The following is a 24,007-nucleotide window of genomic DNA, read 5'->3' on the forward strand; positions in this document are numbered from 1 at the left end:
AAGGGGTAATTGTTCATCGAGGAACAAATAAGGAACAAATTTTTTCAATAAGGAACAAATGAGGGACTTTTGAGGTCCCATTGTACATACAAGAGTATAGTGCAGGAACAGACCCTTCATCCCAAAGTGTTGGTACAGACCATTGATGCCAAACTAAACTAATCCCATTTACCTGTACACAGTCATTACCCTTATTTCCTGCCTGTCCATGTGCCTATTTAAATGTCTCATAAATGTTGCTATTGCATCTGCCTCAAAACTGCCCTAGCAGCATGTTCCAGACACCCACTACTCTTTAGGTAAAAGAGGCATATGGTATACTCGCCCAAATAAGGCATTAGTCAAGGCATTAAGTTCTAGAGTTAGGAAGTTATGCTACAGCTTAATAAATCTTTGGGTAGGCTTTCAATTCTGGTTGCCCCATTATAGAAAGGATGTGCAGGTTTTGGAGACAATGCAAAAAGGTTTACCTAGATGCTGGCTGGATCAGAGGGAATGTGCTATGCGAGAGATTAAACAGGCTTAGATTGTTTTCCCTGGAGATTTGGAGGCTGTGTAGAAGTGCTGGCCGATCATCAATGGTTCGAGGTTAGGCAACTCACTACTCAACTCTTAATTAACCAAAGTTTGCACTTTATTATCTGTACACAACATCAAAATAATTATGTTGACCCAGGCAAAACAACTTAAAACACAATTATACTGTTCCCTCTGTACCGATACTCACTCAGATCACTTTGCCAATTTATAACACCAAAATGCAATCTCCCGTTGGCCAACCGATTGATCCTTCTTCTCCCAGCCTCTGCTATGGGGTTCTTCCTTGTGCTATTAGTCTCTGGAGATCTCCCCCCCCCCTTACTTTTCTTACTTTTAAATACTTCTTATCAGCTCAAGTGATGCACCTCATTCCTGCTGGCTTGAGATCAGCTGACTGACCTATAATGGGTGACCCAGACACTGAGTGGAGGTAACAGGATTACTTCTGCAAACCTGCCATTGTACCTAATACACAGCTTACCTGAGAATGATCGCACATTTAGTACATCAATAGCAGAAGCTCCTTGCTCAATTGCTCCAGTTAAGTTATCCCAGGGCAAGAATCAGTTCGGCAAACAGTTCACAAAATAGACGTTACAGAGATGCTTCACAAAATGGCAGCCTCCATTCCTTCAAGCACATGGCAAGAACAAAGACAAATGTTCTATAGTTCTGTGATGCTGTGGTACCTTTTCAATCTATCCTACTGTGCAAAAGTCTTAGGCACATACATATAGCTGGGTTGTCTAAGAGTTCTGCACAGTACTACATTTGTCAATATGGGTTAATCTGCTTTTGTTATTCTTGACCGATTTGAGTTTGATGTTTTCTTCCATATACTAATTCCTTCATGGCTAACAGTTTACATGATTATGAAAGACATAGATAGAGCAGGCAGCTGATAACCCCCCCAGGGTCAAAATGACCATACTAGATGAGTCAATTAAAGGTGAGAGGGGGAACCTTCAAGGGAGGCATGTTGAGCAAGATTTAAAAAAATATAAATACAGTTTTTTGGTGCCTGGAATGTATTGCCAGGGGAAAAAGGTTAGGACAGATATTAAAGACACAAGAGGCAGTGGGTCAGACGGCAGAGAAGGAAGCCTGGGGGGGGGGGGGGTGTTGGCTACATATACCTGTCTGGACACGCCCCCAATGACTGCTCCTGTGGCTCCTCCCACAGACCCCGGTATAAAGGTGATGGAGGTCTGAGCCCGGCCTCTCTGTCTCCAGGATGTAGTATAGTGGTCACTCACTGCTCATTCCTTCTTCCAGTCAATAAAAGCCGATACCTCGCTTTTACGTCTCAGAGTGAGTTATTGATGGTGCATCAGACACGCTCATCCCTGAGACACAGGACAGGATCATTGGATTCCAAGCAACTGCTTTATTGATCATTACAAAATGTCTTTCTGGTGTTTCCCGCTCCCTCCCCTCTCCCTTCCCCTTCCCACTCTCAGTCCACAATAGAGACAAATATCAGAATCAGGTTTATCTTCACTCACATATGTCATGAAATTTGTTTTTTTTGTTGCAGCAATATAGTGCAACACATAAAATTACGACAGTACTGTGCAAATGTCTTAGGCACCCTAGATACGTATATACTGTATGCGCCAAAGATTTTTGCACAGTACAGTAAATTTCCAGTGAAAGCACCTTGGTATGTTTTGTTGCATTGAAGTTGCTGTAAGGCAAAATGCCCTCTGATGTTCCAAAAACGTCACCTTCAAGGTCCAAAGTTCAAGGTTCAAACTACATTTATTACCAAAGTACGTATGCAGTATACAATTCTGAGATTCTTCCTCTGCAGACAGCCATGTAACAATGAAAACCATGAAACCTATTCAAAGAAAAACATCATCCCCCCCCACACACAAAATCCAGAAATCACACAAGTGGCAATAAGAACATCACCACCCCCCTTGCAAAAAAAAACAATAAATCACTCATAGGGCAATAAGGAAGAATGGGCTAGAACATAGATAAAACTGAGAGAGTCCAACTTGAGCTACAGTCCAATCCAGCAATTGCAGAGTTCCAAAACATCCTCGAACAGTATCACGGGAGAAAGAGAGCTTCCTTGGGAGCAGCAAACGAGAAACCACCACATACAGAAACCTTTTCCAGTTTTCACTCCACCACCACATTGCACTGAATCCTGACACCCCAGTGTCTAAGTTTCATCGCCAAAGCAGGGTTATGGTTTAGACCAGGGGTGTCAAACTCATTTTAGGTCACGGGCCGGATTGAGGCGCTTCGATTACTGGGACCAGCTTCAATAGTAATTAGATACTATCTCGCGGGCCAAAGATAATTTCACCGCGGGCCTTGAGTTTGACATATATGGTTTAGACTGATGTGTGTGAATTGTGCTCTCCCCTGCTCAACTATTGGGACAAATAAAAGGCTAATCTTCAGTTTCAAGAGAAAATGGAAGGGAGAAGCTCTTCTCCCATAATCTAAAAAATGCTTAATGCTTAACAATTAGGCATTAACTTCCACCCTTGAACTAGGCTGGAGTAAGGTGGGATTTAATGTAACAGGAATTCAGAGACTGCACCATGTTAATATAATGATATCACTGTGCATTCAGAACTGCTCAGCACTACAACTTACCATCACAAAGTGTAATCAATCCGTTTTTCCACCAATTATTGGTCTGCTTCTTAGCCGACTTCGAAGACTGCAAGGGAATTCTGCTCAGCTGGCTGAGGGTGGATGGTGACAGTATGTACTGGGATCGGCTGTCACGAGCATTGAGGCAAGTTGGTCGGGAAGATGTAGATAAAGGTAATTTTAATGAATAATGCATATTTAACCAGTAATCTCATTCAATGATCATAGTTTATTATCAAAACTGAATCAAGTATGTCTTTGGTTGTGTATTAACTAAAATAGAAACATAGAAACATAGAAAATAGGTGCAGGAGTAGGCCATTCGGCCCTTTGAGCCTGCACCGCCATTCAGTATGATCATGGCTGATCATCCAACTCAGAACCCTGTACCTGCTTTCTCTCCATACCCCCTGATCCCTTTAGTCACAAGGGCCATGTCTAACTTCCTCTTAAATATGGCCAATGAACCGGCCTCAACTGTTTCTTGTGGCAGAGAATTCCACAGATTCACCACTCTCTGTGTGAAGAAGTTTTTCCTCATCTTGGTCCTAAAAGGCTTCCTCTTTATCCTTAAACTGTGACCCCTCATTCTGGAGGGGTCCAGAATATTCAAAATAATAGAATTTGGATTAATAAAATGAAGATATTTTCACTATATATTATATTTTATTGAAATATAGTGTGGAACAGGTCAACCCAACCCCTGAGAAACACGTGGCCCAGCAACCCCCCAATTTCATGCTAGTCTAATCATGGGACAATTTACAATGATCAAATAACCTACCAACCAGTACATCTTTGGACTGTGGGAGGAAACTGGAGCACCTGGAGGAAACCAACATGCTCATAGGGAGAATATACAAACTCCTTTTAGGCTGCAGTGGCTATTGAACCCAGATAGCATAACCACTTTGCTACCAGACTAAACTTTGAGTCTTCATCAAGATTAGGGTAAGCTGGTTTCTGAAACAGGGTTGACATGACTACAACATTTAGACTACATTTAAAATGAGTGTTTCAATCAATTTTAATAAGGTTTCCTTTTATAAAGATCTAGGTGGTAGGTTGGAGGTACATCATTACAAAGGATGTGTAAGGTGCTCCTTCCCTCCATTAGCCTGCAGGTTACCCTTGGGCAAGGTGTAGCTCCTGCTTAGCCCCCGATCAGGGTCACATGAAGCCATGGGAGCAGGTGGTGGATGATCGTATGAGCAGCTGGTTCATCTCATAACTCTTGGTTATGTGACCACTGACACCAGGCTGACGGTTTCTGAAGAGTATTGATAATGGCTGGGGTCACCCGTCTTGGAAAGACACTGCCCAGAAGAAGGGAAAGGCAAACTATTTCTATAAAAAAATTGTCCAGGAACAATCATGGTCAAAGACCATGATCATCCACATCATATGACACAGCACATAACGACGATGATGATGAGATATAATGATAGATGGACATGAATCATGTGCAATGATTAGTTGCATTTTGGCCCATTTAAGCCACTGCCCCAATTAGTTGACATTTCATAGAAAAAGTTAAAAAGGTATAAAAAACACAAATTGTTATTCAACAGAGTAACACATTATGTATTTAAATGAAAGACGGATAAAATTTGAACACTGCAAATAATACTGCTGGTTGTCCATTGTATCTGACAACGGCAATGCAGTCTACAATTTTGTCCTGTCATCTGCCTGCCCTCCCTGACAGTCTGACTGCATGCTTGCTTTGCCTTTTTACCATTAGCCCTATCCTGCGTCTTTCACTCCAGTTCCCATACCCCTGCCAAGTTAGTTTAAACCCTCCCCTGCAGCTTTAACAATCCTGCCCACAAGAATATTTGTTCCTCTTGGGTTCAGATGCAACCCATTCCTTTTGTACAGGTTATACCTCCCGCAGAAGAGATCCCAATTGCCCAAGAACCTGAAGCCTTGCCTCCTGTACCAGCTACTCAGCTATCTACTTATTTGCCATATTATCCTGTTTCTACCCTCAGTAGAGCATGGTATAGGTAGCAATCCAAAAATATGCTCATGCACTTTGCTAATAGGATTAAACATATAGACTGCTTTCTAAGTGGGGAGGAAATTTATAAAACAGAGTTGCAAAGGGATTTGGACCCTTATGCAAGATTCCCTGAAGGATAACTTGCAGGTTGAGCTGATGCCAAGAAAGACAAATGCAACGTTAGCATTCATTTCGAGAGGACTAGAATATAAAGCAAGGATGTAATACTGAGGCTTTATATGACATTGGTTAGACCACACGGAATATTGTGAGCAGTTAGGAACCCCTTATCTAAGAAAGGATGTGCTGGCATTGGGAAGGGTCCAGAGGTGGCTCATGAGAATGATTCTAGGAATGAAAGTTAACATATGAAGAGCATTTGATGGCTCTGTGCCTGAACTCACTGTAGTTTAGAAGAATCAGGGGAATCTCACTGAAACCTATCAAAGATTGAAAGGCCTAGATAAAGTGGATGTAGTGAAGATGCTTCCAATAATTGGGGAGTCTAGGAACAGAGGAATATCTTTCTACTCTACAGCATTAGAGTAGAAAGATATTCCTTTAGAACAGAGATGAGGGGGAATTTCTTTAGGTTGTGTCCTCCTTTGGTCAGTGAATCTGTGGAAACCCTTGCGACAGACAGCTATGGAGGCTAAGTCAGTTAGTATATTTAAAGTGGAGGTTGATTGGTTCCTGATTATTAAAGGTATCAAAGTTTATGGGGAGAAGACAGGAGAATGGGATTGAGGAGCAACAATAACCACTTTGGCAGAGAGAGAATCTGTATTTACTAACAAGTACCTTTATTGTCTAAACTAATAAGTGCATAAATTCATAAACTAAGTACCTGTGTGCACTTCCACTAGGTACAGGAAATTACCTTAAATATTCTTGACTCTTGAATCAAGAGTGAAGGCTTGGAACATGGACTGTTCCATACAGCCAATGAAAAGGCTGACATAGATGGGGCCAGTGTGGGTTCCCATGGGTCCACCTTGAGTTTGGAGGAAGTGAGAGGAGCTGAAAGAGAAATTGTTGAGTGTGAGGACCAATTCTCCCAGATGGAGGAGGGGAACTGGTTAGGTCAGTTTTCGTTGGGGAGAGCTTTAAGGCCTCCTTGATGCATGATAGAAGTGTATAGGGACTGGACATCCGTGGAGAAAATGAGGCAATCACACACAGGAAACTGACACTTGTTGAAGTAATCAAGAGCTTGTGAAGCGACACAGATATACTTACATAGGAAAGGGCTGAACCAAGGGGTATAAAATGGAATGGAGATTCATAGGCACAAGTTCAGTGGAGCAGAAGCAGGCAGAAACAATGGGCCGACCCAGGCATTCGGTTTGGTGAATCTTGCATGGTAGGTAGAAGTCAGCAGTCGGGCGTAAGGGAGCTATGATCTTAGTGGCTGTGGATGGGAGATCTCCAGAATAGAAGAGGTTGGAGATGATGCAGGAAACAGCGGTCTGATGATCCAGAGTGAGGTTCTCTTCAAAGGTTAAGTAAGAAGAAGTGTTTGAGAGTTGCTGCCTGGCCTCGGCAAGATAAAAGTCAGTCTGTCAAACTACAACACCAATCACTTGCCTGCTGGTTTGAGCGTGATGTTGCGATTGGTGTGGACAGAGTGCAGGGCTGTGCGTTCACAGGGAGTAAGGTTCAAAGAGGAGAGGAGAGTGCTGAGGTTGAGCCTGTTGCTGTCTTTTTGGCAATTAAATATGTACAGATCAGAGCAAACAGAAAACCACATGGGGGTGTCCAAGGAGAGGAGGAGGGCTAGAGAAGGGAGAAGGGGTCATTGCTGTGGGGGGGGGGGGGTGTCTCACTAAGGTGCAAACATAGGGGCCAAAGGTAAGACCCTTGCTGAGGACAGAACTTTCTGCCTCAAAGAGAGAAAACTTGGAGAGGATCCTGAAGATACAACAGGGATTACAGCTGGGATCTGAGGTGGGAGGCGAAGAGAGCTGAAGGAGAGGGGAGGTTTGGGGTGTTTAGGGAAGGTAGGAATGGAGGAAGATGTAGGCAGTGAGGAATGAGGAGGTGATGAGGGAGTCTGAGAGACCCACGGTTGGTAGGGAATCATGATGGGTGAAGGGGAGCCCAGGGGCCCAGTGGCAATGAGAAAGGTCTCAGCTTGGAGGTGGGGGAAGCTGAGTTGAGAGCTGGAGGTGTCTGGGGCCTTCAGAACAAGAGTTGGAGACAGCAGGATCCACTGCCTGGATGTTTAAATGAATTCTAAAAAAGCATCAAAGGTTCAAAGGTTCATTTAATTTCTAAGTATGTGTACAGTATGCAACCTGAAATTCTTACTCTTCACAGACATCCACAAAACAAGAAACCCCATAGAATGAATGATAGATCACCAAAGCCCCGAAGCCCCCGACCCTTCCCTTCATGCATTAAACCCACATGAGCCAGCAGAAGAACTGACTCTCCCACCAGGCAAGCACCAGCAGAAGCCCCAAAGAGTCCTTGATCCAGAGATCCAGAGTCCATCAAAACGACAGCCCACAGCCAGCACTTTGGTATCTCAGGCAGATCTCTCTCCCAGTGATTACATACTGTAATATCAGCATGTGAATGTTACCGGAGAAGGTTTGTTAACAAAGCCAACTGCAGGGACTCTATATTTTGTCGTCAACCTGTTTTATAATGTCTCATAATTTCACAATGTGTCATGTCTGATAAGAAGCAAACACAGTGAAAGCCACATGCAGAAAGCTGGAAGCCAGTGAGATAATTACAAACTGTCTCCTTTCGCCAGAAATGAGGAAGAACATGAACCAAGACAAAACTCTGGAGGTGAATAAGAACATTGAGCAATACGGTAAAACATTGAAACATGCCCATTCCTCACTAATTGTGACTGATGATGAAATTAAAGTTAAGGACCAAAACAGAGAAAAACGTAGTGAAGGTAAGTTCAAATAAAAATGTTAAACCCAATGCTTTGTAATATGTATACATTCATAGGGTGTGGATTGTTGATAAGAGGGTGACATAATAGCAGAGCTTAGAGCTGACGTTCTTGAAAGATTGTCCAGTGAGGCCACGTGGATAGAAGGAAGGGAGGATCACTCTATCGGGTCTGTATTATAATAGTCTGCTGGAAAATAAGGAGCAGGTGTGTAGAGAAATGGTTTACAGTTGTAAGAATCCTGATAAAGGGTCTTGGCTGAAAGTGGTAGTCATTCATTTCCCCCATAGTTGCTGCTTAACCTGCTAAGCTCCTCCAGCATTTTGTGTGCATTGCTCAAGGTTTCCAGCACGTGCAGAAAGTATCTTATGTCCCGTATAAGAATAATAGATTTGTACCATCCTATGGACATGGTGGAATTTGAGAAGTATGTCTGGGAAATATATAGACTTCTGAGTCAGTATATGGAGGGGCTACTTGGGAAACTGTGTTCCTGTTGGTGAAAAAGACAGGGTAAGTAACAGAAGTGGAGGTCAGGAAGCTTTCTGGTTCGAGTGACCATAATTCTGTTAGTTTTGAGACAGTGATGGAAAAGGATAAGACAAGTTGACAGATTATGGTCCTAAACTGGAGAAGGACTAATCTTTTAGGAACTAAGCAGTATCGAGCAAAGATCGACTGGGTGAATCTGTTTAAAGGAAACGGAACAAATAGCAAGTTGGAGGCTTTATTGCTATCAAGAGTCCAGGGGCAGCTTCTTCCTGTGAGGGTGAAGAGTAAATCTGACACGATAGGAAACCTTGTATGAAGATAGATATTAAGGCTCTAGACCAGGGTTCCAATGGGCCCCTCAGTTATTGGTACGCATCAATGACATAAAAAAGGTTGGGCATCCTTGCTCAAAACATGTATTGGTTTCAGGAGATCAGAGATGAATGAATCCTTTGATGACTGCAAAAAGATTAATAATACAGTTAAGAGTAAATAAAGAGGCCAAAAAGATTTCTGAACAGTCCATGAAGCTATGAACACTACCTCACTATTTTGCTCTTTTTTGCATTATTTACTTTTTTATTTCTTATTGTAACCTAATCTTTTTATGTATTGCACTGTATTGCAAAATAACAAATATCATGGCATACAGTGTATCGGTAATAAAACACCTGATTTTCATTCAAAATGTCGATGAGAGTTGGGGAGGTAGGGTGTTTCCTTCACGTGCCACAACCTCTTCTTCTGGCAGCTTGTCCCATGTACTCACCACCCTCTGAAAAGGTTGCCTCTCATGTCCCCTTTAAATCTTTCCCCTCTTAGTAAATCTGTGCCCATAGGTTTGGACTCCCCTAACCTGAGGAAAAAACCGTTACCATCCATATTATCTATGCCTCTCCTAATTTTAAACTTTTCTTCTCTGCTCCAAGGAGTGAAGAGATAGCCTGGCCAACCCCTTTCTTTAACTCAAACCACCTGGACCTAATAACATCCATGAAAATCTTCCCTGCAGCCTTTCCAGTTGAACCACGCCTTTCCCGTAACAGAATGCCTACAGCCGTACATCATACTCCAAATACTCCCCAGAGGAGTATGCATCATCGTCATTATGCGCCATGTCGAATGACGCAGGCAACCATTGTCTTTTCTCTACCCAGGTGGTTAGGCTGCAAAAATGGTTTGATAAATGTCGACTTCTGTATTTTCTGTGGAATTAATCATTTGGTTTGGCTCCAAAGAAATGATAATAAAAATCACTAACAGTAAAAACTGGAATAATTGTTTACCTTAAGCTTCCTCTCATGAACATTTCACTCTGTACTCACATCCTGCTAGTCACTAAATCATTCCTGTGTCTCTCATCCTTTGTTGCTCTGCGCCTTATCCCCTGCTTCTGCATTTAGGCTCTGATGAAGTGCCTCAGGGCTGAAACATTGACCCTGAATTTCTTCCCACATGTGTGGTCTCACCTGCTGAATGTCTTCTGATTGTACATATACATTTATTGATTATTGATTTGTACATTTATTAGAGTCATAGAAAGGTACAGCACAGAACAGGCCCTTCAGCCCATCTAGTTAATGCTGAACTATTTAAACTGCCTACTCCCATCGACCTGCACTGGGGCCATAACCATCCACACCATGCCATCAATGTATCTATTCAAACCTCTCTTAAATGTTGAAATCAAAGTCGCATACACCACTTGCACTGGCAGCTCATTCTACATTCTCATGACCCCCTGAGTGAAGAAGTTTCCTCTCATGATCCCCTTAAACTTTTTACCTTTCACCCTTAACCCATGACCCCTAGTTGTTGTCCCACCCGACCATAGTTCAATAATTTGCTTATTGAATCCATGAATACTATGTCACTACATTTTATTCCTCTTTTTGCACTAATTATTTAACTTTATATATGAGGGGTGATTGATAAGTTCGTGGCCTAAGGTAGAAGGAGTCATTTTTGGAAAACCTAGCACATTTATTTTTCAACATAGTCCCCTCCTACACGTACACACTTAGTCCTGCAGTCGTGGAGCATATGGGTCCCTTCTTTGTAGAAGTGGTCCACAACTGGGGTGATTGATAAATTCGTGGCCGAAGATAGACAGAAATGAGTTATACGGCTGTCATTACATGCATGTGCAGTTTAACTCTTTGAGTGAAAATGCTGGAAGTTTGAAGTTAATAACTCATCTCCTTCTACCTTAGGCCACGAACTTATCAATCACCTCGTATATATTTACTGGGTTTCACAGTTGTTATTATTATGTATTGCAATGTACCACACATTTCATGACATCTGCCAGTGATATTAAATCTGATATTGATGATTTATTCTATTTCAGCTCTTAAAATCAACTGGGATGAACTGGAACTCATTGTTGAAATGGAAAAGCTCCCACCTTATCCAAGAAAACTCACAGACGGATTCAAGACAGTACTTTGGGGTGTTTTTTTTGGATGTTTTAGTTCCACAATCTTAGGTGCAATCACTATGTACTTCATCATTAAAATAACAGAGAGAGATTGTATGGAGATAATGCGTCGGTCCAGTGTGCTTCAACGCATCAGGCATCGAAGAAAACAAGTGAAACATGAAGTCTACTCTTCAGATGATGAAAGCTGTGTGTGAGGAAAAATTTTCAAACATGCCAAACATTATTTCCCACAATTCCATGCAGTAAACCATCACCAGAGATGTCAAAATCAAAAATGAGTACTGACTAAAAAGATGCCTTTAGTATGTTTTCATTAACCATAAATGAATGATTCAAAAAATTAATATACTCTTGAGTGGCTGTGTCTCCATTGCATAATCACTGAAAATATAGTAGTCACTTCTGGCTGACAAACTGATGGCATTTTCCCCTTTCTCTGCATCCCAGAATGAAAAATAACAAAATGTGAGGAGAACGTTTTTCACACACAGGTTGAGAGGTAAGTGGAATGAGCTACTAGAGACCTTTGGACAGGTAGATGGATAGGAAAGATTTGGAAAGACATGGACAATTGACTATCTCAGGTAGGCACTGTGGCTGGCATGGGTCAACCTGCACCAAAGGGCTTGGTTCAGCGCTGTATAACTGTATGAAGGGTTTGACCGCAGTGATGCTAACTGTATGTTTCCTCTCATGAGAGTTAGCTAAAACTAGGAAAATGCACTTCACCATAAGGAGTTTCCCACTGCGAAGAGGGAATCAGAGTCAGGTTTCATATCACTAACATATGTCATGAAATTTGTTATTGTAAACTGCTATACATAAAAACCAAATGGCAGAGGGGAAAAAGCGGCTCCTGAATCACTGTGTGCATGGTTTCAGGCTTCTGTACCTCCTTCCTGATGGTAACAATGAGAACAAGGCATGGCCCAGGTGATGGTGATCCTTAATGACAGATGCCACCTTTTTGAGGCAACTCTCCTTGAAGATGCCTTGGATGCTGGGGAGGCCAGTGCCCATGACTAAACTTACAACTTTCTGCAGCAATAGACTCCCATCCCAACCTCATCCCAGACAGTAACTCACCCAGTTAGAATGCTCTCCCTAGTACATCTGTAAAAAACTGCAAGAAGAGGAAAAGCTCAGAGGGATCGGCAGAGGCCGAGACGGACAGTAGCTAACCTTAAACAGCTCAGGAATTATGAAGTATGGGGAAAGAACAAGAAATTGGTGTTGAGGTCAGTTTTGAGACAGTCTTATTAATCATGGAGCCAGTAAAGAAACCAATTAGAACAAAGAACAGTACAGCACAGGAATAGGTCCTAGCAGCCATGAACACTGGACACAGAATAGTACAGCACAGGAATAGGTCCTAGCAGCCATGGAGAAACCAATTAGAACACAGGACACAGAATAGTACAGCAGAGGAATAGGTCCTAGCAGCCATTAAGTCTATGCCAAACATGGAAACAGGCTCTTCAGCCCACTTGCGCATTTCCCCCCAAGGTGCCATCCTGCACTCGTAAAACTTGCTTGTGTTTGGTGGGCCCTCTGAAACTTTCCTATGGATTTCTCCTTCTAGTGTATAAATCCTCCCCTGCACCTCTGTTCCCCACTTCAGCCTTTCTTTTCTTCCCACCTGCCTATTACTTCCCCCGGGTCCCCTCCTCCTTCTCTTCCTCCTATTGTCCACTCTCCTCTCCTCTCCTCTCCTCTCCTGCTCCTTCTCCAGCCCTTGACTTTTTCCAGCCACTTGTCTCCCCCTATCACCTTCCAGCTAGCCTCTTCCCCCTTCCCCACCTTTTTATTCTGGCATCTTCCTTCTTCCTGGCCAGTCCTAATGAAGGGTGTGGGCCCGAAACGTCAACTGTTTACCCTTTTCCACAGTTGCTGCTTGACCTGTTGAGTTCCTCTGGCACTCTATGTGTGTTGTTTTGATTTCCAGCATCTACAGACTTTGTGCTTGCCCTTTCCTATCAAAGCACCAGACCACATTTCTTTTAATTATACTCACATCTCCAACTTCCCCTCGTTCTATACCTCTACAACCCTCTACATTAAAACCTCGCCTCCTTAAATTTCCCCTCTCTTACCTTAAAACTGTACCCTGTAGATTTAGACTTCCTTCCCCTGGCAGCAAATGGACTGTGATCATCCACATTACTTAGGCCCCTTGTGATTTTATAAAACACGCAAAATGCTGGAAGAACTTGACAGGTCACAAGCATCTATGGATCTCGTGTTGCCCCAGATTTCCAGCATGTCGGTACCTCCAGTTGAATTGTTGTCTTTTTGTGTGTTTCCCCCAGCCAGCATTCAGTGGTTTTGTATTGCCATGTGTTCCTGTCCCCACTCCTGCTCTACTCCGTCCCCTGTATCATTGAGTACTCTGTCTCTCACCTGTTTCTCATTATTACTGTATTGCTGCCACCCGTGTCTCATTGTGCTCCACCTATCATCTACCTCTCTGTTTATTGCTCAGTGTATTTCAGTCCTGTGTTTACACCTCTTTGTTGCCAGATTATACCAGTGAATTTTCCTGAGCCTTCCCAGTATTTGTATCTGAACTTTGTCTGGCCGAATATTGACTCTGCCTCTTTCCTGATTCTGGTTTTTGGATTTCTGTGGAATTTTTGATCTCTGTCTGAACTTTGACGCTGATGTTGTTGTGCCACCCCCCCCCCCCCACCCCCTGGATTTGCTACTCAGTGAATATCACAGCGCGCACAGTACGTGGTCTGTGATTGGGCCCCTGCTTCAGCATCCTGACTCAGCATCTGCAGAATTTCTTGTGCTTGTGATTTTATAAACCTCCTCAGGTCTCCCTTCAGCCTCCTTCCATACAGAATCAGAATCGGGTTTATTATCACCGGAATGTGAAGTGAAATTTGTTAACTTAGCAGCAGCAGTTCAATGCAATACATAATCTAGCAGAGAGAAAAAAAATAATAAAAATAAAACAATAATAAAATAAATAAATCAATTACATACATTGAACAGATTTTTAAAAAATGTGCAAGAACAGAAATACTGTATATTAAAAAGGTGAGGTAATGTCCGAAGCTTCAATGTCCATTTAGGAATCGGATGGCAGAGGGAAAGAAGCTGTTGGTCTAAACATTAGCAACGCCACCTGACCTACATTTCTGAATTCGTGACTGACATGCAGCCCATTGAAGGGGAAAATAACGCTGTGGCTGGTTGTCTCTGCGGCTGCCGATGCCACACAAATTGGTGTTGATTATGCCCAGGGCAGCCAACCAAGCTACTGATGCACCATCAATAACTCACTCTGAGATGTAAAGGCGAGATATTGGCTTTTATTGACTGGAAGAAGGAACAAGCAGTGAGTGACCACTATACTACATCCTGAAGACAGAGAGGTCGGGCTCAGACCTCCATCACCTTTATACAGGGGTCTGTGGGAGGAGCCACAGGAGCAGTCATCAGGGAGCGTGTCCAGACAGGTATATGTAGTTCACCACAGATACCAACCCTGAGGTCCAGGCTCACAGAACAGAAGTCACAGGCCTGCGGTTGGCTGACAGCTATTTCGGAGACGCAGGAGTTTCTCTCCTGTGCGACGTCTCAACTGATCACCCTTGCCCCACAGTGCCAGTAAATTAGATTCACAGTCTCTCGCATATGGGCAGGGAGGCTTCACAGAGAATTGTTGCTTTAAAGGTCATGTCACACGGCCTTAGTAAGGAGGTCAGAGACTGGAGTGCAGCCTGTGTTATGTTTCCACGGGCAATTATTAACCATCATGTTTGGGCACCATTGGCACGTTTTGAGATCCCTGAGTGACAGCTTGTCCATGTCAAAGTGGACACGGTTGGTCCTGTTCCTCCATGTTTGCACGCATCTCCTCATTATGGTGGCCAGAGGTTGTCCCTCTAGAATCGACGACGGCTGCGGACGTGGCTCAGGCGTTCAGCAACACCTGGATCGTTTGGTTTGGCTCCCCATCTGAAATTTCTCCCTATTGCGGTCCCCAAATCACGTTAGACCTTTGGGTCGCAATGGCCCAGAACACCGGCGTTAAAAATGCATCACACCACAGCGTACCACCCATAGTGCAATGGCCTGTGCGAGCGGTTTCACCATCCCTTAGAGGCTGCAATGAGGGCCTCCCTGGTGGAGGAGCGTTGGCATGATCAACACCTGTAGGCCCTGCCGGCTTTGAAAAGGACCTGCAGGCCTCCACAGCTGAGTTGATAAACGGGCAACCGCTACGGGTGCCGGGCGATTTTATTTCTGCCTGGTCAACATTTCAGCAGCGTTCTGCCCTCCTCAGTAAACTCAGTTCTTTTACACCTTTCCCTACCTCTCAGCAGGGCGCACAGTTGGGTTCCAGTTGACCTACGTACTACCTCGTTCGTTTTTGCCCCCATGATGCACATGAACACTCCCTTGAGCCCCGTTAGGATGTCCCATTTGGAATGGGGCAAAAAGACTTTTACTGTAGATAGAAAAGATAACCCAAAGGTATTTCTGTAGATCACCTTAAACCAGTCCATCAACCTGGATGGTTCCTCTGCCACAGCCACATCGCAACATGACCGTGTGTGAGTCCGCACAATCTGGATGGGGCTGAGCCACCCGCTATCACTTCATCAAAGGCTCATGGGATCCGAGCCGGCAGCTCATACGAGCTCCAGACTCACAATGCCGGCTTTGCTGAATTCCCGTGGGGTGGGGTATGTCACATATTGTTCATAAGAGAAACAGTTCGACATAATTCATAAACACAGCCATTGAGTTGTTGTGTTCACTTTGAGAGGCGCTGTCTGACGCGATGATGTCAGTCAAGCTTTCAGTTTTGTTCATAATGGCAGGGCTGCGGCTTTTGTTAAACACATGGAATAACTCTAGCGTGTTTTATTTACAAAGTCTTTCTGAGACTCTCACTCAGCTCCCCATTTACGGATTTACAGATTTCCGTGGGCTGCATATTTACTGTAGATCTGTTTTCCTCCTCTCTGTCCAAGAGGTTCTCGGCATCTCTGACCAACACAGACATAAAATATTCGTTTAATTCCTACGCCATTTCATGATGCACCAATATAATTTCTCCTGTGTTAGTTCAGTTAAGTTTGACACATGAAGAATCTAACAGATGGGTTAGGAAGGTGGAGGTTGAGGGGAAGGGCTGGTGTGAGAGGAACCATTGTGGGGACAGACGGGAGGAAGGATATCTCCATCAATACATCCCTTCCCCAGACCCTTACACCTGCTCACATGGCAAACTGAAGTAGCATCGCCGCCAGCTCCACAGCACCACCTCAAGGTCTCTTTCATTCTAGTAACCATCAGCGAACCAATCCGACAGCTCCTTAACTGGCCAGTCATTGGTTCATAGCGCTCCCACCTGCCCATCCAATCAGACAGGGTGTGGCCCACAGCGGCCAATTAGGAACTCAGTGTGCGATCATTACAGTATTCAATTGCATGGCGTTGCTGGGACTTTAGCCAATCCTTGTGTACGGTCCATGAGAACGGCCAATCAGCCGCGGACCCCCCGCCCCCCAACGAACTGACACTTGCTGCTGGTCACCTTCCACTTGGAGAGTGGGTTGGGGAGTAGGGGAAGAAAGGGGAGGGAGAGAGAGAGAAGAAAGAGAAGCTGCAGGGGGAGGAAGGTGTGAGGTTGAGGGTGAGGGTGGAGGTAGGGGATTGGAGGATGGGGAGTTTGGGGGTAGATAGAGTTAGGAAAAGTAAGGGAGAGGGTAGGGAAAGGGAAGGAGGTTGTAGGGGTGTGGGCAAGAGGAAGGGGATTGATGAGTGGAAGGAGGAAGGGTATGGTGCAAGAAGAGGGGTTGGGGAGGACGGGAATAGGATGCGAAGGGGAGGGAGGAAGGTAAGGTGGCAGGAGTAGGGGTGGTTAGAATGGAAGGGGTAATGACAGTGGGGGAGGTTGAATTGAGAAGAAAACAGGAAATGGAAGGAGGAAGGGGAACAAAGAGGAGGGGGTGTGAGAGGGGAAGAAATGAGTAGAGAAGGAAAGGTGATGTGTGGGAAGAAGATGGTGGTGGGTAGGTAGTGAAGGGGAGGGAGTGGATGGAGGGTAGGAAGCAAGGAGAGGCATGTGGAGGCAGGAAATTGGAAGGGTGGAGGGATTGGGGAGGGAGTGGGGTGGAGGTTGTAGGATGTAGGAGAAAGGCTGAAGCATTGAGGTAGGAGAGAAAGTTGGGATTGGGGTTAGGCGAAGCAGGAAAGAGTGTGTGGAGGAGGGAAGGGGAAGGGGAGAGAAGATTTGTGTGATGGGGTGGTAAGGGGTAGGACATGGATGGGAAGAGGGAGGGAGGGTGTAGTGAGAGGGAGAGCGAAAGTTGGGATGACTCACTTCAGCACCCGTTAGGATAATAAAAGGCACCAAAAGGATCACTGTGGTTTCCTTCCCCGCCCCCCATGTGTGACATTTACCTGGGGGGGGGCGTTGTACACAAAGTGCCTGAAGCATTGACCCCTCCCATAAGCTGTTTAACCCACTAAAGTCAGGAAGGAGGTACAGGAGCATCAGGACTAGGACAGCAAACACGAGGAAATTTGCAGATGCTGGAAATTCAAGCAACACACACAAAATGCTGGTGGAACACAGCAGGCCAGGCAGCATCTATTAGGAGAAGCACTGTTGATGTTTCGGGCCGAGACCTTTCGTCCTGACCCTTCGTCCTAACGTCGACAGTGCTTCTCCTTATAGATGAGGACTAGGACAGACTGGGTAACAGCTTCTTTCCTCAGGCTGTGAGACGAATGAATACCCTGCCATCACCGAGGCCTCGTCACCAGGACAGCGAGCTGTTTACTGTTTACTTGTGCTGGGCACAGCATGCATTTTTATGCATCTTTCATTATCTGTGGTGATATTTTGTTTTATGTGCTCAGTGTGGTATTTGTTTTGTAGGTACACAGTTGTCTGGGGGAACATTGCTTTGTTTGGTGATACAGTATATAGGCCCAGTCAGAGGACTGGGCCCTTATACTTGTGTGGTGAGCCTATGGGTTGTGAGGAGAAGCAGGTACTCTCCCACTCATTGACTTCACCGCTTCAGCCTTGACACCATTACTGGAGACCTTCTGAGTGTGATCACACCTCCTCCTGCTCGGCTTTAGTCATGCTCTGCACTTCTGCACTTTTAGTTCCAAGTGCAAACTGTTTGCTGATGTTGAAGCTGCTGTTGCCAGAGAAAGTGAACACAGAGTGCACACACGCCTGCTCCTGACTGACTCGTATGGTTCACTCTATGAGTTTCATTCAGGTCACGTTCAAAGCTTCAAAGGTCAAATTTAATGTCAGAAAAATGTATACAATATACATCCTGAAATGCTTTTTCTTCGCAAACATCCACAAAAAAAAAGCAGTGCCCCAAAGAATGAATGACAGTTAAACGTGAGAACCCCAAATTACCCCTTCAGCTCCCCCTCCTGTGCATAGACGGCAGAGAGCAACAAACCCCCCTCCACCACCAGCAAAAAAAAGTGGAAGGGTGGAAGCCTTTGTTTTATTTCCCACTCTCTCTCTTTCTGCGGCCTCCACTACTTCCATGGCAGCCAGTGTCTGCACAGCTTGGCCACAGTGTGGAACTCTCTCTACACTGTCCCGTCACACACTCCCAGGGCATGGGTCAGACACAGAGTGAATCTCCCTCTACACTGTCCCATCACACACTCCCAGAACACGGGTCAGACACAGAGTGAAACTCCCTCTACTCTGTCCCGTCACACACTCCCAGGGTACGGGTCAGACACAGAGTGAAGCTCCCTCTACACTGTCCCATCTCACACTCCCAGAACACGGGTCAGACACAGAGTGAAGCTCCCTCTACACTGTCCCATCTCACACTCCCAGAACACGGGTCAGACACAGAGTGAAGCTCCCTCTACACTGTCCCATCACACACTCCCAGAACACGGGTCAGACACAGAGTGAAGCTCCCTCTACACTGTCCCATCACACACTCCCAGGGTACGGGTCAGACACAGAGAGAATCAGTGACCCAGTGTGTGAACAACTGTCCACACATGCTGCTGAAATCTTTGGGAGATGCTGAATGGAACATCTCAAGTACCTATGACAGTCAGGGAAAGTGCCCAGATGTAGGTGGGAAGAGACTGGACAGAGTCTGTAGAGATAAGTTTGATGGGGAAAGTGTGGGCTGGATTAATGGATATATCAATCCTACCTGTGGTTCTGGGGAGCAGGGGGAAGCGGGTTGTGAGGGTCTGGGACACAAGTTTGTGGAGTGAAGATCTCCTGAGGAAATGTGTTGTTGACTGGGCACAATGAGCTGATGGTGAAGGAGGTGGTGTAACAAAAGGGGCTGCACTTTGCTCAGTTGCAGTGTTAAGTGCCAGGAGGGTGATCTGCCCTGTCCACATCCATCTACAACTTGATCCCGTTACCTCAATCCTTTGTCATTTCCATCTGTCTCCTCCCAGCTTCCGGCCCTATTCTCACTCTCTGTCCTATCTACCCATTCACCCGGATGTCATCTGCTAGCTCGTTCACTACCCCTTCCCCTCGTGCTTTTCATACTGCCCAGCACCCCTCTGACTTCCAGTCCAGGTGAAACACTGACTGTCTATTTGCAAATCAGCCTTATCTGCTGAAGAACTTGTTAAGCTGCAGGGAGGGTGGGGAGAGGAGATGCCTCTGATAAGGTAAAGCCAGGGTGACCATGGGGATAAGCTGAAAACAAGGTTATCTGGTCAGTGTATGAAAGAGAGTGATGACATAAGACCACAAGGTATAGGAGCAGAATTAGGCCATTTGGCCCTTCAAGTGCGCTCCTTATAGACAAAATGGAGTAGATGTGAAATACAGAGCAGGCCTGCCTGGCAAATCATATTAGGAATGTGCTCTTCACCCAGAGGGAAAAAAAGAGAGAAGTGGCGGGGGGTGGGGGGGGGAACATTTCATCTGCATTGTTTTGGAGAACGTGCTGGTGGATAGAGAGTCCAAGGAAAGTGATGCTGATATTCTAGGCATGCTAACATTGAGGAGGAGCTGTTATATGCCTTACAACAGCGGGATGGGTTTCTTTAGGTCCCGGTGAGATGTCCCCAGGCTGTTCTGAGGAGGCAAAGGGCCCTGACAGATTTTTCCTTCTTCTCCAGCCACAGATAAGTTTGTGGATGTTGCCTAGATTGGAGCATTTCAGTTATAATGGGCATTGGAGTGGGGTAACGATATTGAGTTATAAAGAGGGTAGATAGGGTACATAGGAAGAATCTTTTCCCCCATTCTGAAGATGTCTAAAATAAGCGAGGCCAGGGTTAGTGTGAGAGGTAGGTTTAGAGGGGTCTGAGGGGGGACTATTTCACCTAGAGGGTGGCTGGAGTCCAGAATGCACTGCCTAAAGCAGAGAATCTCACAACATTTAAAAGCACTTGAAACACCAAAGTACTGACGGCTCCGGAGACAACGCAGACAAACAGGATGTACTGATAAGTGCAATGTCATTATGGTGGGTTGAAAGGCCCGTTTCTGCACTATACAAACTCTGTCACCAGGAAAGAGTGATTTGAAACGATGATTTTAAGGGGCTGAAGAAGATGGTGGGTGGAAGGGAGGGGAAAATCCTGAGAGGCTGGATTTATGAACATTTAGGGAGGCATAATATGATTAGGAATAGTCAGCATGGCTTTGTCAAAGGCAAGTCGTGCCTTACAAGCCTGATTGAATTTTTTGAGGATGTGACTAAACGTATTGATGACGGTAGAGCAGTAGTTGTAGAGTAAATCGATTTCAGCAAGGAATTTGGTAAGGTATCCTATGCAAGACTTATTGAGAAAGTAAGGAGGCATGGGATCCAAGGGGACAATGCTTTATGGATCCAGAACTGGTTTGCCCACAGAAGGCAAAGAGTGGTTGTAGATGGGTCCTATTCTGCTTGGAGGTCGGTCACCAGTGGTGTGCCTCAGAGATCTGTTCCGGCACCCTTACTCTTTGTGATTTTTATAAATGACCTGGATGAGGAAGTGGAGGGATGGGTTAGTAAATTTGCTGATGACACAAAGATTGGCGGTGATGTGAATAGTGTGGAGGGCTGTCAGAGGTTACAGAAGGACATCAATAGGATGCAAAACTGGGCTGAGAAATGGCAGATGGAGCTCAACCCAGATAAGTGTGAAGTGGTTATTTTGGTTGGGCAAATATGATGGCAGAATATAGTATTAATAGTAAGTCTCTTGGCAGTGTGGAGGATCAGAGGGATCTTGGGGTCCGAGTCCACAGGACACTCAAAGCTGCTGTGCAGGTTAACTCTGTGGTTAAGAAGGCATACAGTGTATTGGCCTTCATCAACCATGGGATTGAGTTTAAGAGCCGAGGGGTAATGTTGCAGCTATATAGGACCCTGGTCAGACCCCACTTGGAGTACTGGGCTCAGTTCTGGTCGCCTCACTACAGGAAGAACATGGAAGCCATAGAAAGGGTGCAGAGGAGATTTACAAGGATGTTGCCTGGATTGGAGAGTATGCCTTATGAGAATAGGTTGAGTGAACTCAGCTTTTTCTCCTTGGAGCGATGGAGGATGAGAGGTCACCTGATAGAGGTGTATAAGATGATGGGAGGCATTGATTGTGTGGATAGTCAGGGGCTTTCTCCCAGGGCTGAAATGTCTAACACAAGAGGGCGTAGTTTTAAGCTGCTTGGAAGTATGTACAGAGGAGATGTCAGGGGTAAAGTTTTTACGCAGAGTGTGGTGAGTGCGTGGAATGGGCTGCCGAGGACGGTGGTGGAGGCGGAAATGATAGGGTCTTTTAAGAGACTCCTGGACAGGTAAATAGAGGGCTATGGGTAACCCGAGGTAATTTCTAAAGTAAGGACGTATTCGGCACTGCATTGTGGGCCGAAGGGCCTGTATTGTGCTGCAGGTTTTCTATGTTTCTATGAAAAAGGAAACGTCGGTGTCAGGGTGAGACCAAGTCAGATGGGGTAATTGGCCAGGTGGAGGGTGATTGTGCTTTGGCGTTCTGGTGTCAGTAGGTAAGACTGTACCAATTGAGAGAAGATATACTAAGCCCAAAATTGGAAAGCGTCAGATTTTAGTGATTGACTCTGGATCGAGAGCAGAGCGATGCGAGCCAGAGTATAGTGTGCAATGCTCTCAGCCCAACTTCATCACTCACTGTCCATCTGCTGTCCATCACTCACTGTCCATCTGCTGGAACAGGTTGTACTGATCTCTTTACTCTTCTTTGCTTAAACTTGCTGTTTCAAAATTGGCTTGGTGATATAAGATGGGGAGCTCCGGAGTGTTCATCTGACTGGAGGCCTGTGACCAGTGGCGTTCTGCAAGGATCAGTTATGGGATCTCTGTTGCTTGCGATATGTATAAATGATTTATACATAATGTCGTTGGGCTGAACTGTAGGCTTGCAAGTTGATGGAATTGTGGATGGTGAGGAAAGTTGTTAAAGGATTCAGCAGGATATAGACCAGTTAGAAATATGGGCTGAGAAATGGCAGATGGTTTAATCCAGACAAGTGTCAGGTTTTGCACTTCATGGGGTCAAATGTAAGGGGAAAGTATTCAATAAATGGCACAATCCTTCTGAGCACTGGAATACAGAGTATTCATGCACTGCATGTCCACAGCTCCCAGAAAGTGCCAACACAGGTGAATGGGGGGGGGGTATGGGGGGGGGGGGGGGGATAAAGAAGACATTCTGTATGCTTGTCTTCAGCAGTCAGAGTGCTGGGTATGAATGTTCATTTGTGTAAACTTTTCCTTGGCTTACATCTGGAGTACCGTGTACAGTTCTGGGCTCTACATTACAGGAAGGATGTGGAGGCTTTGGAGAGGAGGCAGAAGAGGATCCCTATGTGCTGCCAAAGTGCTACACCTGCCCATTCACCTCCTCCCTCACCTCCATTCAGGCCCCCAGACAGACCTTCACCTGTGAATCTGCTGGGGTCGTCTATTGTGTCCAGTACTCCCGATGTGGTCTCCTCTACACTAGTGAGCCTTGTTTAGCACCTCCGCTCCATCTGCCAAAAGCTGAACTTCCTGGTAGCCCAATTCCCAATCCCGTTTTGACATGTTGGTCCATGACCTCCTCTTGTGCCATGATGAGGCCACACTCAGGGTCAAGGACCAACACCTTGTATTCTGTCTGGATGGCCTCCAATCTGATGACATGAATATCAGTTTTTCCATCTGGTAAAAAAAATTCCTTCCTCCTTGCCTCTTCTTCTATTTCCCCTCTTCTCACCTACCTAACACCTCCCACTGGGTCCCTTTTTCCTTTCCTTTCTCCTATAGTCCACTGTCCCGTCCTATCAAGATTCCTTCCTCTCCAGCCCTTTACCTTTCCTACCCACCTAGCTTCATCTATCACCTTCTCCCACCCCCCACCTTTTAACTCTGGTGTCTTCCCCCTTCCTTTCCAGTGCCCAAGAAGGGTCTCAACTCAAAATGTCTACTGCTTGTTCATTTACATCGATGCATAACTGACCTGTTGAGTTCCTTCAGCATTCTGTGTGTGTTAATTTGGATTTCCAGCCTAGGCAGAATTTCTCATGGCAAGGTGGAGATACTGTTCTACCAAAAAAAAGTAGGGAGCTCCTTCTCTCCACTAACTGGCAGGTCACCCTTGGGCAAGGTGTAGCATCTTCTTAGCCCCTTGATCAGGGTCACTTGAAGCCATGGGAGCAGGTGGTAAATGGTCATATGAGCAGCTGTTGCATATCAGTGGTTATTTGACCACTGACATCAGGCAGACAATCTCTGAAGAGTATTGATAATGACTGGGGTCACCCGTCTTTAAGGAGATCTGAGGCAAGTTTTTCTTCACAGTGAGTGGTAGATGAAGTGGTGGAATCAAATTTGATCACAATGTTTGGACGGGCATGGAATCATGCAGGGAATGGAGGGACAGGCACCAGATATAGGCAGGTGGTAATAATTTTGATTGACATGGTCACTGTGGGCCGAAGGGCCTGTTTCTGTGCTGTACAGTTCTACATTCTCCGTTCTTGGGC

The 24,007-nt window shown here is 45.3% G+C and overlaps 1 protein-coding gene across 2 annotated transcripts in view; it reads left to right on the plus strand.

The window, feature by feature from the left end:
- Positions 1 to 11,305, plus strand: part of tmdd1 (transmembrane and death domain 1) — a 34,805-nt gene extending 23,500 nt beyond the window's left edge. For both annotated transcript variants that reach the window (XM_073030942.1, XM_073030943.1), the window contains 3 exons: positions 3,214 to 3,333; positions 7,929 to 8,081; positions 10,924 to 11,305. In XM_073030942.1, the coding sequence (XP_072887043.1) occupies positions 3,214 to 3,333; positions 7,929 to 8,081; positions 10,924 to 11,210 (560 nt within the window). In that variant the 3' untranslated portion in view covers positions 11,211 to 11,305. The remainder of the gene's footprint in view (positions 1 to 3,213; positions 3,334 to 7,928; positions 8,082 to 10,923) is intronic.
- The last annotated feature ends 12,702 nt before the right edge of the window (positions 11,306 to 24,007 follow it).

The sequence above is a fragment of the Hemitrygon akajei genome, chromosome 27, assembly GCF_048418815.1.
Source record: "Hemitrygon akajei chromosome 27, sHemAka1.3, whole genome shotgun sequence".
Classification (NCBI taxonomy): domain Eukaryota; kingdom Metazoa; phylum Chordata; class Chondrichthyes; order Myliobatiformes; family Dasyatidae; genus Hemitrygon; species Hemitrygon akajei.